This window comes from Panthera leo, chromosome D3, assembly GCF_018350215.1.
Source record: "Panthera leo isolate Ple1 chromosome D3, P.leo_Ple1_pat1.1, whole genome shotgun sequence".
Classification (NCBI taxonomy): Eukaryota; Metazoa; Chordata; class Mammalia; order Carnivora; family Felidae; genus Panthera; species Panthera leo.
This window is the reverse complement of record NC_056690.1, coordinates 28,500,610-28,521,404: the sequence shown is the minus strand read 5'-3', so window position 1 is coordinate 28,521,404 and position 20,795 is coordinate 28,500,610. Positions and strand designations below refer to the sequence as shown.

The following is a 20,795-nucleotide window of genomic DNA, read 5'->3' as shown; positions in this document are numbered from 1 at the left end:
TGCTTTTTGGGTGTGGAGTTTGATAAGTTCTTTATAGATTTTAGATACTAACCCTTTATATGATATGTCATTTGCAAATATCTTCTCCCATTCTGTCAGTTGCCTTTTAGTTTTGCTGATTGTTTCCTTCGCTGTGCAGAAGCTTTTTATTTTGATGAGGTCCCAGTAGTTCATTTTTGCTTTTGTTTTCCTTGCCTCTGGAGACATGTTGAGTAAGAAGTTGTGGCCAAGATCAAAGAGGTTTTTGCCTGCTTTCTCCTCGAGGATTTTGATGGCTTCCTGTCTTACATTGAGGTCTTTCATCCATTTTGAGTTTATTTTGTGTATGGTGTAAGAAAGTGGTCCAGGTTCATTCTTCTGCATCTCGTTGTCCAGTTTTCCCAGCACCACTTGCTGAAGAGACTGTCTTTATTCCATTGGATATTCTTTCCTGCTTTGTCAAAGATTAGTTGGCCAAACGTTTGGGGGTCCATTTCTGTTCCAATGATCTGAGTGTCTGTTCTTGTGCCAGTACCATACTGTCTTGATGATTACAGCTTTGTAGTATAGCTTCAAGTCTGGGATTGTGATGCCTCCTGCTTTGGTTTTCTTTTTCAAGATTGCTTTGGCTATTCGGGGTCTTTTCTGGTTCCATACAAATTTTAGGATTATTTGTTCTAGCTCTGTGAAGAATGCTGGTGTTACTTTGATAGGGATTGCACTGAATATGTAGACTGCCAATTCTTTCTTTTCATGCCAATACCATCTTGGAAATTTACCATGACAGCATGTGTCATATAGGTTTTACCTGTCTGTGACTCTCTCACAATTCATCTCAGTATCTGCAGGCTCTGTGTAAGGTACACTCCTCACACCTCACATCACAAACATTACCAACACCTGAGCTGTCTGCAACCTCTGCCCCCCATAAGGGTCAGCAACATCCAAATCCTTTCAGTGGAAAGCCAAAGGAAGAGTTTCCAGAAAGGAGAAAAACTCCATAAACAGCATCTAATCTAGGGTTAGTAAAATTCCCAAGAGGCAATAATTCCAGCTAATAGATGATACACCACAGAAAATGACCTAGGTGTAAAATTACTCCTTTTATGGAATCTGGGCAATTAGACCCAAACAAACTGTTATGGGTGAACTATTATAATGTTATATCACATGTAGAAGCAATGGGAATATCTATTATTCCAGATGTGCTGTGACGTTTCCTACCAATAATATTGTCATTCCAGCTTAACTCTCAGCCCTGACAACCAGAAGTAACTGGGGCTGAATGGAAGCCATGGGCCTATCACGGAAAGGCTCTGTGGCTAAGCAAGTCCCTTAAATTACACCAAAGAACCCCCAGATCATCTGAGGAGACAAACCCGTCAGTGTAATACAAAGATGAAGGGTTAGAGCAGAGGTTCAACTCTCCCTCATCTATGCCTCATTCTGAGACAAATGCTAGGCCATCATCCAACTCTCCTCTCCCTGAGAGGCATCTCATGCACCTCCAGGTTCTAGCCATTTTATCTCTAAAATCTCAAGCTTTGCCTCAGGGCACCTGGCTGGCTCAGTCAATTAGAGCATGCAACTCTTGATCTCAGGGATGTGAGTTCAAGCCCCACGTTGGGCATAGAGGTTACTTAGCAAAATAATAAACAAAAAATGAAAATAAAATCTCAGCCCTTGCATCTCCAGTTCATCTCTAGGCTCACTTCTTCTGGGCGTTGCAGAGTGGAGGAGACTTCCAAAGTGGAGAGAAGTACTCCTTCCAGCTTTGCTCACTCTTCACCCTTCTCATACATGTCTTTACTCCAGAACACACTATATGGCTTTATTCCTGTATCTGCCTGTCAACTAGCTTCCCAGCCTCCAGTCTTCATGGTGGTCCCTCCTCAATATCACTGACAGCATTGTTTCTATCCCAACACGCTGCAGAGAAGGAAAATAAATCATATCACTCTCACTTTAAAACCTGTTGCACAATTCCCACTGCCAGCAGCATGTACCTCAGTCTTGCCCCCACCCATCTCTCAGCCTTGCCCCTCTAGCTGTCTCTTATGCATCCCATAGGTATCAGCCAAGGTGGATGACCCTGGACTCACAGAAAGAGCCATTCTCTTCCACTTCCATGCCTTTGCACACAGTTTCCTTCTCAAGTGCACTTTTATAGCCGGCAAAATGCAGCTTAGAGGCCCCCTCTGTTATGAGCTCTTTCTGACTTAAGGTATTCTCTTACAGCTCCCACAGCACTTTCTTCGAATGTCTGACAGTTCTCTAAGTGCTAGAATTCCACATTTATACTTTCCCCACTAGGCTAAGGAAGACCATTCAATGGCTAGAATTAGCTAATAAAGATCTAAGACCAACATCCTATAGTATCAAGTATCTGGTAACTGAATTAGCCCCCAGGAATGAAAAAAGGAAGCACAGCAGAAAGTTACTGCTTTCATTATAAAAGTATACGAATTAGTAACATTCCATTAAAGCCCTAAAAAAGCCCCAAAACTACTTCCCATAAACCTATAAATTCCAAGTGCCTCTACCAAATTCCTCAACAATTCACTTCTCAAAACTGTGCCAGAAATAGTTTATAGAATGAATATCAGTAACCCAATGGAATACAGTATAGTTAATGGGCCAAAGTTAAATTACAATTCTTATATGACCCAAAGTTTGGATTTCTTGTTAATTTCTAATTCTTTTAGGCTGGGACCTATTTCTTCTGCCTCACACCTACACCAATTTTAATATTACACCTTTACACTCCATCAGACCAGTCCCTGAAGGCAGCCAAAAGCTTACCTGAGCTGAGATGCCAATGAGGAGCAGCCACTTCTGATACTCATCAGTCCGGTAGTGGATCATCTGGCACCCTGCCAGACTGGCATGTCTATCAAACATCTTCACAGGCTGAGAGTCACCTTCCATGCTCCAGTGGTAGACTGTTGTCTCAGTCACAAGGGCAACAGTATTCACAGAGACCCATTTCCAGAAAATCACCTCTTCTGCCATGGTATGAGACTTCATTTTACTCTTCATTTCAATATTAAAGATTTGAAGTGTCTTTCCAGCTAGTATTTGATGTGATGGAGATTAGAGAAAGATAAATTGAAAATTTGAAAGACAAATTCTTACACTCTTATTTATTTATTAATTTATTTTTATTTAAAGTTTATTTTACTTATTTTGAGAGAGAGAGAGAGAGAGAGAGAGAGAGCGAGCACAGGAGGGGCAGAGAGAGAAGGAGGGAAAGCAAACCCCAAGCACTATAAGCATGGAGCCAGATATGGGGCTCAAACCCATGAACAGTGAGATCATGACCTGAGCTGAAACCAAGAGTTGGACGCTGAACCAAGTGAGCCACCCAGGAGCCCCCATATTCTTATACTCTTAATTCTGAATCCTTTTAATATTATTTTAAGTTGTAAAACTTATAGCTAATCTGATTAAGAGGGGAAAGAAAGTTGCCTGAGTAGTAATTAACCACACCTTGATGTCTCAATATTGAGAAGAGCCTCCTTCAGAAGAATGTAAAAGTGTGTAAATGTATAATATATGAATAACAATCATAAATCAGTGCTTTTGTTTTTTATTTTTAATGTTTATTTATATTTGAGAGAGAGAGAGGCAGAGCGCAAGTGGGGACGGGGCAGAGAGAGAGGGAGACAGACTCTGAAGCAGGCTCCAGGCTCCGAGCTGTCAGCACATAGCCCAATGCAAGGCTTAAACTCAAAAGCCATGAGATCATAACCTGAACCAAAGTCAGACACTTAACTCACTGAGCCACCCAAGGTGCCCCAGAAATTAGTTCTTTTGAAGCAACTATCAAGCGAATCAGTTTTAAATTGATTTTTTCTAGTTTTAAAATATTTTTCAGGATAAGGCAACAACAATAAGACAATCTTTCTTTGGCATCTCCAACTTTCAGGAAAGAATACTATCATCCCTTCAAATTAAACAACTTGTCCACATAACAGGGTCATTTAATCTTAAATTCTAGACCAGTGCTGTTAAATAGAATTTTCTACAATGTTGGAAATGTTCTGTACCAGCACTATCCAGTACAGAAGACACTAGCTACATGTGGCTATTAGGCATCTGAAATGTGTCTGGTAAGACACATTTAAGGAAAATGAATTTTTACTTTCATTTAACTTTAATTAATTTAAATTTAAACCACCTCATGTGGGTAGCACCCTAGCTAGAACTAGGTTCTAGACAACATGCTTTAGTATCCATCCTCTGGTAAGAGATTCATATTGTTTCCACCTCTGATAAAAAGCGCAGTTTTGATCTTTGTATCTATGCAAAACTTAGAACTAACATGAAATACTCCTTCCCCCAAATTAGGACCAATGCAAGGATTATTTGACCGCTTTTTTTGGCACTGTACAGGATATCCTAGCTAATGCAATAAGGCAAGAAAAGTAAAAGGCATAAAAACAAAAAAAAAAGAAGTAAAACTGCCTTCATTCACAGACAACATAACTGTTTACAAAGAAAATCCTAAGGAATCTACCAATCTACAAAGCATTATCAGCACTACTAGGTGAATATAACAATACTGCAGGATATGAGGTCAATATACAAAAATACCAACAGAATTTCTGGATGCCAGCAGCAAACAATTTGGAAATAAAATTTTATTTTATTTATTTATTTTTAAAAAAATTTTTTTTTCAACGTTTTTTATTTATTTTTGGGACAGAGAGAGACAGAGCATGAATGGGGGAGGGGCAGAGAGAGAGGGAGACACAGAATCGGAAACAGGCTCCGGGCTCCGAGCCATCAGCCCAGAGCCTGACGCGGGGCTCGAACTCACGGACCGCGAGATCGTGACCTGGCTGAAGTCGGACACTTAACCGACTGCGCCACCCAGGCGCCCCAGAAATAAAATTTTAAACAGAACTGTAGTATCACTAAAAAGGAAAAAAAAAAAATCCCTCTCAATCAAGAATCCTATATCCAGAAAAACTGTCCTTCAAATATGAGGAAGAAATTAAAACATTCCAAGATAAACAAAAGCTAAGGGAGTCAGGTACCACTAGCACTCTTATAAGAAACGCTAAAGGGATTCCTGCAGGTTGAAAGGACATTAGATAGTAACTCAAAGCCATCTGAAGAAATAAAGATCTCAATAAAGGTAAATACATGGGTAATTATAAAAGCTAGTATTATTGTAACTTTGGTTTGTAACTCCATCTTTTGTTTTCAACATGATTTAATAGACTCCAATATTAAAAAATCAATGAGTAGTCTAAAAACTAGTATTATTGTACTAGTCTGTAACTATACTTTTTGTTTTCTACATAACTCAAGAGATGAATGCATAAAAAATAATAATTAGTTTATGTTTTTGGATACACAATGTATAAAGATGTAATTCTGCGACAATAAAAGAAGTGGGAATGGAGATGTAAAGGAACAGAGTTTTTGTATGTTATCAATAGATACAAACAGAGAGGGAGGGAGGCAAACCATAAGAGACTCTTGAACACAGAGAACAAACTGAGGGTAGATGGGGGGGGGGGTGGAGGAGAGGGGAAAAGGGTGATGGGCATTGAGGAGGGCACTTGTTGGGAGGAGCACTGGGTGTTGTATGTAAGTGATGAACCATGGGAATCTACCCCAAAAATCAAGAGCACACTTTACACACTGTAGGTTAGCCTATTCGACAATAAATTATATTAAAAAGATAAAAAATAAAAGTTTTGCATAAAAAATGTTAAGCCAGTATAATTTCAAATTAGATTGTTATAACTTCAGAATGTTAAATATAGTCTCCATAGCAAACACAAAGAAAATAGCTGTAGAATATACACAAAAGAAACAAGAAAGGAGTTTAAATGTTTTCACACAAAACAAAAACAAAAACAAAAAAACACCAAGTAAACATAAGGAAAAGATAGTAATGTAAGAAATGAAGGACAAAAAAGCCATAGAGTATGTAGAAAACAAATAGTAAAATGACAGAAGTCCTTCATCAGTACACATTAAATGTAAATGGATTAAACTCTCCAATCAAAAGACATAGACTGACAAAACAGATACAAAAACGTGATCCAACTATATGCTATCTAGCAAGACTCATTTTAGATCCAAAGACACAAAGAGGTCAAAAGTGAAAGGATGAAAAAAGATACTCCATGAAAATTGAAAGAGAGCAGGGTGGTTAATTTTAGACAAAATAAACTTTAAATAAAAAAAATTGCAAACAAAGAAACACATCATGCTAAGTGAAATAACCCAGTCAAAAAAAGACAAATATTGTATGATTCTACATATATTAGGTATCTAGAGTAGTCAAAATTGTAGAGACAGAAAGTATAATGGTATATGCCAGGGACTGAGAGAGGAAGTTCCTCATTCCTTCCTCTCCCAGTTATTGTTTAATGGGTCCAGAGTTTCAGTTTTGCAAAAGGAAAATAGTTCTGAGGTGGATGGTAGTGATGGGTATACAACAATATGAATGTGCTTACACTAAAAAATGGTTAATATAATAAATTTCATTATATGTACCACAATTTTTAAATATTGAAAAAAAAGTTGGAGATTTCAATACCCCACTCTCAATAATTAGACAACTAAACAGAAAAATATATTTGAATACTGCTGTCCAATTCAACCTGACATCTTTAGAACACATCACCCAACAAGAAAATATGTTCTTTCCAAGTATACCTGGAACATATTTGAGGACAGATCATATGCTGGCTATAAAAAAGTCTTAAGAAATTTTAAAACTTGAAATCATATAAAATAAATTATCGGATTATAATAGAATTATTAGAAATCAATAATAAAAAAAAGTGTGGGATATTTCCAAATTCTGGAAATTCAACAACACACATGTAAATAACCCTTAGGGCAAATATACTGTTTTAAATGTCAAGATCTTAAAAGAAGACCTCAGCAGCTCCTGGCTAGCTCAGCATGCAACTCTTAATCTCAGGGTTGTGAGTTTGAGCTTCATGTTGGGTGTACAGATACAGTACTTAAATAAATACTTTTTAAAAATGTACTTACAAAAGAAGATCTCAAATCAAGTAAGTTTCCACCTTAATAAACTACAGAAAGAGCCAACAAAACCCAAAGGAACAAAAATACAGAGATTAAGAGTAGAGCAAAAATCAAGGAAAAATAACAGGAAAGTAATACAGAAAAATCAATAAAACAAAAAGTTGGCTTTTCACAACAATCAAGAAAACTGACAAACCTCAGACTGATCAAGAAAAAAAGACAAACCCAAATTACCAAAATCAGGAATAAAAGAGAGGACACCATTGGTGATCTTGAAGAAATTAAAAGGATTACAAGAAGAGTATGAACAATTTTATGCCAACACATTAGAAGACTTAGATGACTTGTATATAAATTCCTAGTAAGATAAATTACCAAAACTGACACAAGGAAGAAAATCTGAACAGATTTACAACAAGTGAAGAAGTTGAGTTCTTAGTTTAAAATTATCTCACAAAGAAAAACACAAACTCAGAAGCCTTTAACTGTTAAAGTTTATCAAATATTCAAAGATAATAGAAATAAGAAGTCTCTCACAAACTCAGAAAGCAGAAGAGGGACCACTTCCCACGTCATTCTGTAAGGGAATACTAACCAAAGACAAAGTCATCACGAGAAACCACAGACACTTATCACAAAAATGGAAGAGTCCTTAAAATATGAGTGAACCAAATCTAGCTATACATAAAAACAATTATACCCGATTACCAAGAGGGATTCGTTCTAGGAATGCAAGGTTGGTTTGTCAATTCACATAATATATTACACTCTAAGGGCCCAAAACCATATGATCATCTCAACAGATGCATCAAATGCATTTGAAAAAGTCAACCCCTTCTCATGATAGAAGCTCTAAACAAAATAAAAATATAAGGGAACTTCTTCAACTTAAAAAAGGGTTCATCTATCCAAAACCTACCGCTAACATCATATTCAATGATGAAAGACTAAATTATTTCCCCAATTTCAGAAATAAGTCAAGGATGTCTGTTCTTGCCACTTCTTTTTTTATTTTTATTTTGACAGAGAGAAAGAGAGAAAGAGAGAAAGAGAGAAAGAGAGAAAGAGAGAGAGAGAGAGAGAGAGAGAGAGAGACGGAGGGAGGGAGGGAGGGAGGACAAGAATGCACACACACAGGGTAGGGGCAGAGAGAGAGGGAAAGAGAAAATCCCAAGCAGACTCCTTGCTGTCAGCACAGAGCACAACGTGGGGCTTGATCTCACCACCACAAGATCATGACCTGAGCCCATATCAAGAGTCAGACACTCAACCTCTGAGCCACCCAGGCACTCATGTTCTTGCCACTTCTATTCTGCCAATGCAATGTTGAAATAAACTGAATAGAATCCAGATGAGAAAGGAAGATGTAAAACTGTCTATATGCAGATAACCATGATGTGGTATATCAAAAATTTGAAGAAACACACTAAAAACTCTAAGAATAAAGAAGTTTAGCAATTGTACAGAATACAGATGTGTATATAAAAATCAGTTATCAAAATGGGTGAAGGGGAATAGAAGATACAGACTTCCAGCTATGGAAGATATAAGTCCCAGGGATAAAAGGTACAGCATAGGGAATACAGTCAATGATATAATAGCACCGTATGGTAACAGGTGGTAGCTATACTTGTGGTGAGCACAACATAATGTACAGACTTGTGGAATCACACTAAGTTATACACTTGAAACTAATGTAATGTGTATCAACTATGTGTATCATACTATATCAGGATTTGTACACCAAAAGTGTAAAACAGGAACATCTGGGTGGCTCAGTCAGTTAAGTGTTCAACTCTTGATTTCGGCTCAAGTCATGATCTCAGAATTGTGAGATAGAGCCCCATGGCTGAGCATGGAGCCTGCTTAGGATTCTCTCTCTCTCTTCTCTCTGCCCCTCCCCTGTGTCCTCTCTCACTCTCTCTCTAAAATAAAATAAAAATTCGGGGCACCTGGGTAGCTCAGTCAGTTGGGTGTCTGACTTCAGCCCAGGTCATGATCTCACAGTTCATGAGTTTGAGCTCCACATCGGGCTCCGTGCTGGCAGAGCCTGGAGCCTGCTTCAGATTCTGTGTCTCCCTCTCCCTCTCTCTCTCTCTCTCTCTCTCTCTCTCTGCCCCTACCCCTGCTCATGCTCTGTCTCTTTCTCTCTCAAAAATAAATAAATGTTAAAAAAATGTTTTTAAATAAAATAAAAATTAAAAAAAAAGAAAGTGTAAAACATCATTGACTGAGTATCTAAATAAACAGACATTCCATGTTAAATGACTAGAGAACTCAATATTGTCAGATGGCAATTCTTGCCAAATTGATTAATAAATTCAATGCAATCCCTATCAAAATCCTATCAGGCTATTTGTAGAAACTGATCCTACAACTTAAGTGGAAATTAAAAGGACCTAGTTTCATAGTTTCAAAAACTATTTTGAAAAATATGAAGTTGGAATACCAACACTACCTCATTTCAAACTTACTACAAAGCCATAGGGGCACCTGGGTGGCTCAGTTGAGCATCCGGACTTTGGCTAGGCTCATGATTTCGCGGTTCATGAGTTCAAGCCCCACACTGGGCTTGCTGCTGTCAGCACAGAGCCAGCTTCAGATCCTCTGTTCCCCTCTCCCTCTGCCCCTTCCCTGCTTGTGCTCTCTCTCAAAGATAAATACACATAAAAAAAAAAAAAACTTACTATAAAACCATAGTAATCAAGTATTTGGCACAAGGTTGGGCATATGGATCAATGAAATAGAACTGAGTCCAGAAATAGGTCTTTCTATTTATATGGTTAACTGATTTTTACCAAAGTTGCCTAGATAATTCAATGGGGAAGAAGAGTCTTTTCAACAAATGGTGCTGGGACAACTGAATGACCTTACTCCACCGAAAAAAGAAAAAGAAAAAAAAGGAAAAAAGAAAAAGAAAGAAGAAAGAAGAAGAAAGAAGAGGAGGAAATGAAGAAAAACCTAACATTCTTATCTCATGCCATACACAAAAAGTAACTTAAATCAGACTATGGACCTACATGTAAGCGTTAAAACCATAAAACCATTAGAAGAAAATATAGAAAATCATCATGACTTTGCACTCCTAGGGTAAGCATTCCTGGGTAAGACTCCAAAATCAAGATCCATTAAAGAAAAAAAGTGGTAATCCGGACTTTATCAAAAATAAAAAATGTTTTCTTCAAAAGATATATTAGGAAAATAAAAAGAAGAGCTACAAATTAGGAGAAAATATATGCAGATCACACAGTTGATAAATGATTTATAACCAGAATATACAAAGCACTCTTAAAATTCAATAATAAGACAAATAAGCCTATTAAGAAATGGGCAGGGCCACCTGGATGACTTAGCCAGTTTAAACATTCCACTCTTGATTTGGGTGAGCCCAATAAGTGAGTCATGATCTCACAGTTGGTGAGAATGAGTCCCGAGTTGGTCTCTATGCTGACAGAGCAGAACCTTCTTGGAATTCTCTCTCTCCCTCTCTTTCTCTCTGCCCCTCCCTCGCTTGTGCTCACATTGTCTCTCTAAATAAGTAAACAAACTTAAAAAAAAACCTTTAAAAAATGGGCAAAAGATTTGAAGACATTTCTCTAACAAGATACATGAATGGCAAAAAAAAAAAAAAAAAGACATATAAATGACAAATAACAACATGAAAAGAAAAGACACTTAATATCATTAGGCATTACAGAAATGCAAATTAAAACCACCATGAGGTATCCATAGGTAGCCTCTGGAATTACTTTAATAAAAAAGACAATATCAAGTGTTGCATACATGTTACAAAAACTAGACTCCTCATACACTGTTGGCAGAAATGTAAAATGGTACAGTCACTCTAGAAAACAGTTTGGTAGTGCCTTAAAGAACTAAAAAAATTTACTGTATGATCCAGCAATTCTACTCCTAGGTATTTACCCAAGAAAAATGGAAATATACATCTACAAAGACTTGTAGGAAAGTGTTCACAGCAGCAATATTCTTAATGGCCAAAAACTAGCACCAATTCAAATGTCCCTAAACGGATAAATGAATAAACAAAATGCGATATATCCATGGAATAATAAAGTTGGAATTTTACTCAACCATAAAAATGAACTAACTACTGATACAAGTTACAATGTAGATGAACCTGAAACATACTATGCTAATTGAAGGAAGCCAGATGTAAAAGATTGTATATTGTATGATTCCTTTATTTGTAATGTCCAGAAATGGCAACTCTACAGAGTCAGAAAACAGATCAGTAGCTGCCTAGGGCTAAAGGTAGAAGTGAAGAATGACTGCAGACAGGAACAAAGGAACTTTTTGGGATAGCAGAAATTTTCTAAAACCAGAGCATGGTGATAGTTCCACAACTCAATAAATTTTTTAACACTGACTTTTATTTTTTATTTATTTCTAACTTTTATTTATTTATTTGAGAGAGAGAGAACGTGTGCAGGCACTTGGGAGAAAGGCAGAGAGAGACGGAGAGAGAGAATCTTAAACAGACTCCATGCTCAGTGCAGAGCCCAACTCAGGGCTTGATCTCACAACCATGAGATTATGACCTGAGCTGAAATCAAGTCAGGCGCTTAACCAATTGAGCCGCCCAGGCACCCTGACAACTCAATAAATCTACTAAAAGTCACTGAACTGTACACTTATAATAAATGAATTTCCTGGCATGTAAATTATACCTGAAAAAAATGGTTAAGAAAGAAAAAAGTGACTGGATTAGAAGTTCAACTATAGGATAGAGGTACCTTTTAGTTTCAAATAGCCGGGGATCATATAAGAAATTTCCTCTAATTCAAAAACTTGTCAAGTTGTCACTAGACTGGTTAAAAAGGACTTGTTTTACATGAGGTACAAAATATTTAGTGACACAAAAAGAATTAAAAAAAAAATAAAAGGGACCAACCTCCTTTGGGAATGAATTGTCAGATTCCAATTGTCAGGGTGAAGAATGTGCTACCGCAAGGGGGTACCATCCCACCACCTCTCCCCTCCCGACCTGGGTCAAGTGCTAACTGCTAGGCTGGCACTGTATAGCCTATACTCAATCTACCTCTAAAAATTAAGGGGAAAAGGTAGAGTTTGTAAAAAGAAACACAAATGACTACTCAAAGTGCTATGTTTCATAATAACAGTAAGAAATATACTCGGGCCAATAATGCAAGTAGTCAGGAAACTTCTTTATAGGGGCATACAAGATCTCTGTCACATATTTGTCTGTTTTTACAACTTTTTAAAAATATATAAACCATTCTTAGCTTGGGGCTGTACAAAAACAACAGGTTACCTATCCCTCACTTAGAGTGTTAATGTTTCATTAAGATGATGAGCAACGGATGAGGAATTCTACCCCCATTTCCTGTCAAGGGTAAAAATGTATCTCTGGTTTTAAAATATTCACTACAAAAGCATCAGTAGAGACAGTCTGAAGAAAGTGTGGGTAAGTGAATCTGCTCCAGGCTTCTCCAGAAGGATGGGCAGTGGCATGGGCTGAGGACCTCAGGAGCTCTCAGCCAGATAAAAGGACAGACTGCAAAGGCAGACCTTTTTAATTTTTTTTAACGTTTATTTTTGAGACAGAGAGAGACAGAGCATGAACGGGGGAGGGGCAGAGAGAGAGGGAGACACAGAATCGGGAGCAGGCTCCAGGCTCTGAGTTATCAGCCCAGAGCCTGACGCGAGGCTCGAACTCGCGGACCGCAAGATCGTGACCTGAGCTGAAGTCGGACACTTAACCGACTGAGCCACCCAGGTGCCCCAAGGCAGACCTTTTTAAAAAAGAGGTACATCTCATGAAGAGCCCTTTTCCTATCACAAGACTTCACCAGCCAAAATGGGTAGTCTGTGAGATTTAAGACCAGGACCCTTGACTTCACTTTCATGCTTTCACACTGGCACCTATGGAACTAAGTCATGTGAAACAATAAAATTATAATTAAATTAAATTAAATTAAATTTTAAATTAAATTAAATTTAATTTAATTTTTAAATTAAATTAAATTAAATTTAGCCATTGTACAAATATCTTTTTTTTTTTTTTTAAGACACTTTTGCTTATTTTGGTCTAGGGTCTTTGAAACACACCACCAACACTTGCCAAAAATTTGTACTACAAGGGTCCAAGGTTATCCTAACAGCCACAAGATTGTAATAAAAACAGAATAAATACTTAAAATTATATACCTTTGGTTCCACAGCTCACACTTCCTCATGCAAAAGAAAATAGCAGTCAACTGCCATAGATGAAGCAATTCATATGAACACTGAGAATGAGAAAAAAAAAAAAAAGAGCAGCGCCTGCCATCAGGAAGCTGGCCAGACCTCACAGTCAAACCATACTGCTCTCCTAGTGGACATAAACCATCTCAGAGGACACCAACCTCAGACAAGTCCCTCTGAGACCATGATAAAGTGAGACAAAGCAAGGCTGCTTCAGAATCTTATCTAAGTACAGACAAAAACAAGGTAACTGGGAAACCCACAAAATACCAAACAGCCATTCTCTTGGCTGAAATGCATGACTGCTACTTCTTTAACCAATTCCAGCTTTATCCTCACTCTAGTCTGCCCTTCCCCTATAGGTAAGATTTACTGAGACACCTAATCATAAAATTACCCCCACTTTCTAACAGCATCCAATCTTTCTTTTTTTAATGTTTGTTTATTTTTGAGAGAGAGAGAGAGAGAGAGAGAGAGAGAGAGAGAGAATGGGGGAAGGGCAGAGAGAGGGAGACACAGAATCTGAAGCAGGCTTCAGGCTCTGAGTTATCACCACAGAGCCCAATTCGGGACTCAAACTCACGAACCATGAGACCATGACCTGAGCTGAAGTCAGACATTTAACTGACTGAGCCACCTAGGTGACCCTAACAACATCCAATCTATAGCAAACTCCTGTTTCCTTAGACCATCCCCAAATCACCCAACTGAAGCCCAAATCCTACAAAAGTTTCTTTCTAACACTCTCTATTAATACTGTGACACCTCCCAGCTCCCCATGGTGTGATTTCTCTCTCACTTAAACAAGTAGTAAACCCAACTTGTTCAACTTCGGGTGTGTTGCCACTTCGGTTGGAGGGATTGAGAGCATGTAAATACCGAGTTCTCTCCACTCTCCTACCACACTCCAACAACTCCTTCTAGGAGATCCACAGTGCACACCGGTATAGAGAATCATATTAGAGGACCAGGAAGACTAAATTGCTGGTTGTCTCTCAGACCCGCTTAGAATACCAAACAGCAAACACCACAACAGATAAGGTCTCTCAAAAGTATTGCAAAATAGGGGTACCTGGCTGGCTCATTTGGTAGAACATGTGACTCTCAATCTCAAGAGTCATGAGTTCAAGCCTGACATTAGGCATGGAGCCTACTTTTAAAAAATTAGTTAACTAAAAAAAAAAAAAAAAAGTACTGCAAAACAGAAAATGCAGAAGAACCAAAACAATCATGAAGAATCCATAGGGGTGCCTGGGTAGCTCAGTCTGTTAAGCATCCGACTCCTGATTTTGACTCAGGTTATGATGCCACAGTTCAGGGATCAAGCCCCACATTGGGCTCTGCTTGGAATTCTTTCTCTCCGTCTCTCTCTGTCCCTCCACCAGGGGCACTCTTGCTCTCTCTCTCCAAATAAATAAACTTTTTAAAAATAAATAAATAAATAAATAAATAAATAAATCCATAAAAGTTAGCAATTTCTTCAATTAAAATTAGTTTACATCTTTTACACTACATGTTCAAAAAAATACTTTGATGAGAAATAGAGTTCACAGAAAAAAAGTCATCTGAATAAAAAAATTTAGCTATTTTTTTTAAATAGAAAGGTTATAACTCCCATATGTCCATTTACTTACTGAAAGGACAAAGTAGACCCTATTTCTGTAACAAAACAGAAGCACAGGCAAAGCTAATATTTGGCATTCACAAATTTTAGCTCCAGAAAGAGTTTTCACTTTTCAAGGTAAGTGATAATACATTTTGCATTAAATATTAACAAGTCCACTATATACATAATCCTTTCAATTTCCCAAATCATAGATTCTATATTCTCAAAGTAACTAGAAGATTTCAAGCATCCAACATCCCCCTGAGTTCAGGGGAAGTAAAATTCTATTTATCAACAACTATACTGTCCTCAATGTGTTTCACAAGAGAAGCAGTACCTTGGCATACTCTAGGATCCCTGGAGCGCCACTGTAAAGCAGCCCATTATGAGGTCAAGGGCACCACATAGCCCAACTGGTAAACATGTGCAGAGTAGTGTTGGCCTTTCCAGATGTAGCAGCCATGAGGATGAGACACTGGGCATGCACTCCCTCATGTATGTAGCAGTATGCATGATGTCACAAAAAGCCCAGGTGCTCATGGGCCTCTCATTAAATAAGGTATGCAAAACAGCCTTGGCTAAAACTTTTGTAATTAAGTTTAGTATTATCGATAATTAAGTTTAGTATTATCGATGACACTTGGCTGTAAATTTATTGACAGCCGTCTGATATGTAAGGTAACAAATCAGGTAAAGTGAGGTAAAATTCCTTTCTGAAAATACTATCAGGCTTACCTTTCAAAGCTATCACCTTAGAGGCTGGATTCATGATGGCACTTTCTGCAGAGATGGGCCGTCTGATTGGTGCCATTGGATCACTCATGTCAACAATCACTACCTGTGCCTGCTCACCAACCTTTTCTCGGACACATATAAACTTATCAGATTCCATGGTCAGTGTGCTGAATCCAATGTTGGCTGGATTAATTCCCAGGTTTTGGAGCTAAAGAGAAAAAGAAAACATTTGATTAAAATTAAGTTTTTCCTCTCTGAAACACAGTATATCTAGTCCATTATTTAGCAAAGTCTAATAGAAGGAAGAAAAGTAAAACAAGAGTTTAGAAAAAACTTGGGGGCACCTGGGTGGCTCAGTCTGCTGAGTGTCCAATTCTTGGTTTCCGCTCAGGTCATGATCTCATGGTTCGTGAGTTTGAGCTCTGTGTTAGGTTCTGCGCTGACACCACAGAGTCTGCTTGGGATTTTCTCTCTCCCTCTCTTTCTCTGCCCCTCCCTTGTGCTCACTCTCTCTCTCTCTCAAAATAAATAAACTTTTTAAGGAAAAGGAGTTTAGAAAAAACTTGGCATTAAATAACTGAGGCAAACATTGACTTGTATTTCTATACCTTTAATAGGTACAGGCAATGCATCAACAGGAGGCTGTGAGTCAAATCTCAAGGGGCTTATAATCATACAGACTGATGAAAACACACAAGAATAAGGATAATGCCAGGAAGAGGGAAGGATGCCTTGAGCAATACAGACAGGTAGACATCAGCTGGGAGGGGGTGGAGGAGCCCACAAAGAATAACTCACAGATAAACCCACAGTTGAGGAGAGCCTCAGCAAGAAGGTGGTCTTGGAGAGGTGAAGGCAGGGGAAAAGAGGGGAAAGGAAGAAAACAAAAACCAGTTTCTCCAAAAGCAAACAGTAACAAAGATCTAGCCAAGAGTTTTTCTTTTCCTTAAAGCAACCCCACATATCATATTTGATTTAATTTCTCAGTCAGTTTAAATATTTCTTGGCATGTCCAAGGAAAAGTCAACAGGTCTGGTACATCTTTGGAGGTAGATGGATTGCTTGACCTTGTGTAAAACTTAAATCAGGCACCTTTCTTCAAAGGTCACTTTATACATAGTGCTTGGTTTAAATAAGAACCAAGTTTATTAATGAGATAAACTTCAATGAAAAACCCTGGGAAAACACACACTCAAGAGAACCATGCTTATATCTATAAAATTCCCCTGCCCCAATTTAACTTACAAGGCACCTTTGTTTCTAAACATTTTTCTGCTCAACCCAAACCTTACTGCTATTGACTAGACTCTTAGTTACCCTGTGTGATCTTGTATAAAAGTTTATGCTAGCAACAAAGATTGGGAACCACTTGTTAAAAATAATGATCAGTCTTTAGAAGAAGCACAAATAAGGCTATTCATACTGCCAGTATAATTCTTTATTCTATCATTTTATTCCCCAATGAACTCCTTAAAAGCAAGGATTATATCTTATTTGTCTCTTGTGGTACAGATTCTAGCACATATTTAATATTCCAGCTGCTGAGCAGGCTGCAGGACAACAGGTCACCTTATCTGACCTTTCTGCTAACCCAGGAGGGAAGTATGCTATGCACAACTTACACTAGTACAACACAAGACTTTTAGGTTAAGAAATCTTCCCAAAGCCACACTGCTGATTAATGATGGAGACAGGTGTGAATAAAGCTTGTATTCTAAACCACAATACTGTCTTGTTTGAAATTCACATTTTATTTTCACACATCTGAAGCAGGAGCTTAATGTAGTAAATGCAGTAGTATAGTGAATCAAAGTTGAGACTTTCTCACAGCAAGTAATTTTCATACATTAATTTCATGAGTACTGAACGCATGCTACCTGCTAATCACTAACTCTGAAAACAGTAAGATATATAAGATATAGTCACACCATCCAGAGCCCACAGACCATGGAGACTAACAATTATCAGTAGGTTGAACTATATGAAGTTGCTGATAGGGAGACAATGAAAAGTTCCTTTGGGGGCAGAGAGAGGGAGAGAAACAACAGGGTGAAAGAATGTTCCCAGGAGACCTACCTAGTCTTCCTTTTTTTTTTTTTTTTTAATTAAATAAGCATTATACTATATAAGCATATAGTAACATTTGGAGAGCCCCCTAACACTCAAGCACCCAACACCCAACACTGTTAAATCTTTACATTTCAAAAAAAAAAAAAAATCTTTACATTTCAGAGCCATACACTTAAGTGGGCCTACATTTTCTAAGTTTTCACTTTATTCTTAGTTTGGGGATGTTGGGTTAATATGGCAACATTCTGATTTCAACTCCAAATATCATCAAGAATTTGTACCCAATCTCTTGAGTACAGTAAGTTCTTAAATATTAATGATTATGTCCAGTTCCTTACACAAAAGCATATACACACATTCAAGGTACTTGGAAAAGGTAAAAGTACCTCACAAAGGAAGACGCTGTTTTAACAGCTGAGAACAGTGTACCCAAAAATAAGTCAGAGACTATTAGAACTAGAAGGAAGAAGGTGGTTCTCAACCAGGGGCAGTATCCTGCAGTCTCTGGAAACAATCAGGGGCAATCTGAATTGTACAATGACTAGAGAACACTACTAGTATTTAGTGGGCTGGGGCCAGGCATGCCAAACACAGGACAATCCCACAAAAAAGAACTTTTAGATATAAAATAGCAAATACCACTGAGTTTTACTCTATATGCAGAAACAGAGTCCCAGAGAAGTGGTGTGCCCAAAGTCATGTTTTCTCATTAGTTAATAGCTACAACTAAGGACTCCTGATTCCTAGAATAATTATTCTGAAAGGCAACACAGCTACACATTTAAAACAACGTATATACAAGTTAAGCAAAAGTACACAAGATATTATTTAATAATCTTTTTCAGTTCTTAAGACCTGCAATTAAATGAATCCAAATTCAAATCTGACACTGGGGAAAACATAAAAAGAAATTACTCATCCGACAACTCTGTGGTTTCTATATTTAAGGGGCTTAGGGACAACAGTATGACTGGGAAGGCTGCAGCTGTGTTTATACAGGGCTGTTGGTGAAAACACCAACTGACCATACCAAAGAGCCAGAATGTTCAGTTGCAATAATATCCCAGGTTTTCATGTCTCTTGTCTCTGAAGATGCTAGTCCTTTCTCCTTCTGTATATGTTTCCTCAGGCTCATTCACTGCCTTATCACAGTGCCCATCAGGTGGACATTCAATAATTAATTAGTAAAGAAGTTACTAGTTTTAGGCAGTCAAGAAAATAATTTAATTTTTAAAAATAGATTTTGTATGTCAAACTTACCACAAGCTTTCTCTTAGCTTAAAGAGGGAGCCTTGTAAATGAGGACCTATGAAGAATGAGGACCTATGAAGAATGAGGACACAGAGGTCTTTTCTAGAACTATCCTAAAATTCTAAGACTAGATTAGTTCAGAACAGTTTAAAAACTACATCTGTGTAGTGCTTTACAGAACCTCTCTCAAATTACACCAATGTAGGTTTTCTGTATTTTAAAACCAACACATAAGACCCTATATTTATACGTGTTAAATGTCAACTAGTTGGATGCCTGCCTGTCAAGATCTCCTTGAATACTAATTTTGTCACTGAACTTTGCTAGCCCAGCTCTGCGGCATCCTTCTTCAGCCAGCCAAGAGTTATGGTAATCTCTCCCTGGCATGGAGGCCACCAGCAGGCCTTAAGCAAGAGAAGCAAAAGAAGAAAATATGGAATAGACTGAAAGCAACAGATTCACGAAGAAAGCAATGAAATACTTACAGGATGGGGGGCGGGGGGCGGGGGACAGGGTGTCAACAACTACTGCCCCAGAAGAATATCAGTAAGCAATACTGTCAAATATATGCTGCAATCTTTATATAATCTTAAAAGAAAGATCTTCAAATTCTGTTAAGTTACAAAAGTAAAAGGAGGGAATTTCATAGCAGGATTGAAAGAGATATGGTTTCCTTAATAGTGGTTTCTTCTGGGAAAAGGGACCCAAAGTTTGAACAGAAAGGTTTAATTTTCATTTATACTATTCTTCCTATGTGTATGTATTACTTTAAAACTTGTTCCAAGCAGACTTTGCCCCAGCTGCAGAATGTTTAAGAAACTGGTGGAGAGGGACCTTGACTAAGATCTTAGTACATAGTAACTCTTTTAATCCAATAAACTCAAAAAGTACTGAGAATCTTGTGCAGTTCAAGGATTCTGAACATTTAAATATGTTCTATGATCATAATTTATTCTTCCAAAGAGGACTTGCCCAAATTCATTTTATTCATTCATTCATATATAAAATACATATATGTGTGTGTGTGTGTGTGTGTATACACATACACACACATACATACATACATACAGGGAGAGAGAGAGAGAGAGAGAGAGAGAGAGAGAGACAGCACACGAGCAGGGAGAGGGGCAGAGGAAAACAGACTCTTAAGCAGGCTCTACGCTCAGCATGGAGCTCAACGCAGGGCTTGATCCCATGTCCCTGGGATCATGACCTGAGCTAAAAGCAAGAGTCAGACACCCAACTGACTGAGCCACCCAGGCACCCCTTGCCCAAATTCGTTTAATATTTGCTCACTTACCATACCACTGTTGTGGACAATCTCACAAAGGCTGACCCTTCCACACACCCTGGGTGACCACTTTGTAAATAAGAAAGTCAGAAGGTAAATGATTGGCCTAGTATCTACTTCCAATACAAGGATCATCAGTCTACCAACAGGCAAAATTTAACAGCTTACACAAGACCTTAAAAACATTTATATGGGTGCACAACAATTTCAGTACACAAGGAGCCTGTTGTTTGTCTTAGTGTACCAAAAACCGTTTCACAAAATGGCAACCTAAACCAAACATGTAGTAGGCTGTGAGTACACTGTCACCTTTCAGAGTGACTCCCCAGGGGTCTGTCCAGCAGACGCAGGTGCTCATGAATTGTTTTCAGTTCAAGCTCAATCTACTCTTTAGAGTGCTGCCTTTCCTACTCACATGTAAAAGGCTTCAAACAACAAACTCTTTAATTATGAATGACTAAAGATTGATTCAATCCAGCTGCGTGTGAGACTCATCTGGAAAGAAAGGCCAAAGTCCTCACTTCTCAGAGATTCTGATTTAGTGTTTAATGTAGGCACCTACAGAGATGGGCTGGGAAGCACTGATTAAGACTAGTGACCACCTTGCTCCTATAAGTA

The 20,795-nt window shown here is 38.0% G+C and overlaps 1 protein-coding gene across 7 annotated transcripts in view; it reads right to left on the bottom strand.

Moving 5' to 3' along the window:
• CLTCL1 (clathrin heavy chain like 1) overlaps nt 1–20,795 on the bottom strand; it is a 131,745-nt gene that overhangs the window by 75,840 nt on the left and 35,110 nt on the right. For 6 of the 7 annotated variants that reach the window (XM_042909892.1, XM_042909889.1, XM_042909890.1 and 3 more), the window contains exons 2-3: nt 15,566–15,773; nt 2,782–3,050 (exon numbers count right to left, since the gene is read on the bottom strand). In XM_042909892.1, the coding sequence (XP_042765826.1) occupies nt 2,782–3,050; nt 15,566–15,722 (426 nt within the window). In that variant the 5' untranslated portion in view covers nt 15,723–15,773. Of the gene's footprint in view, nt 1–2,781; nt 3,051–15,167; nt 15,284–15,565; nt 15,774–20,795 lie in introns of those variants that run through there. The other variant, XM_042909895.1, reaches the window with a different exon arrangement.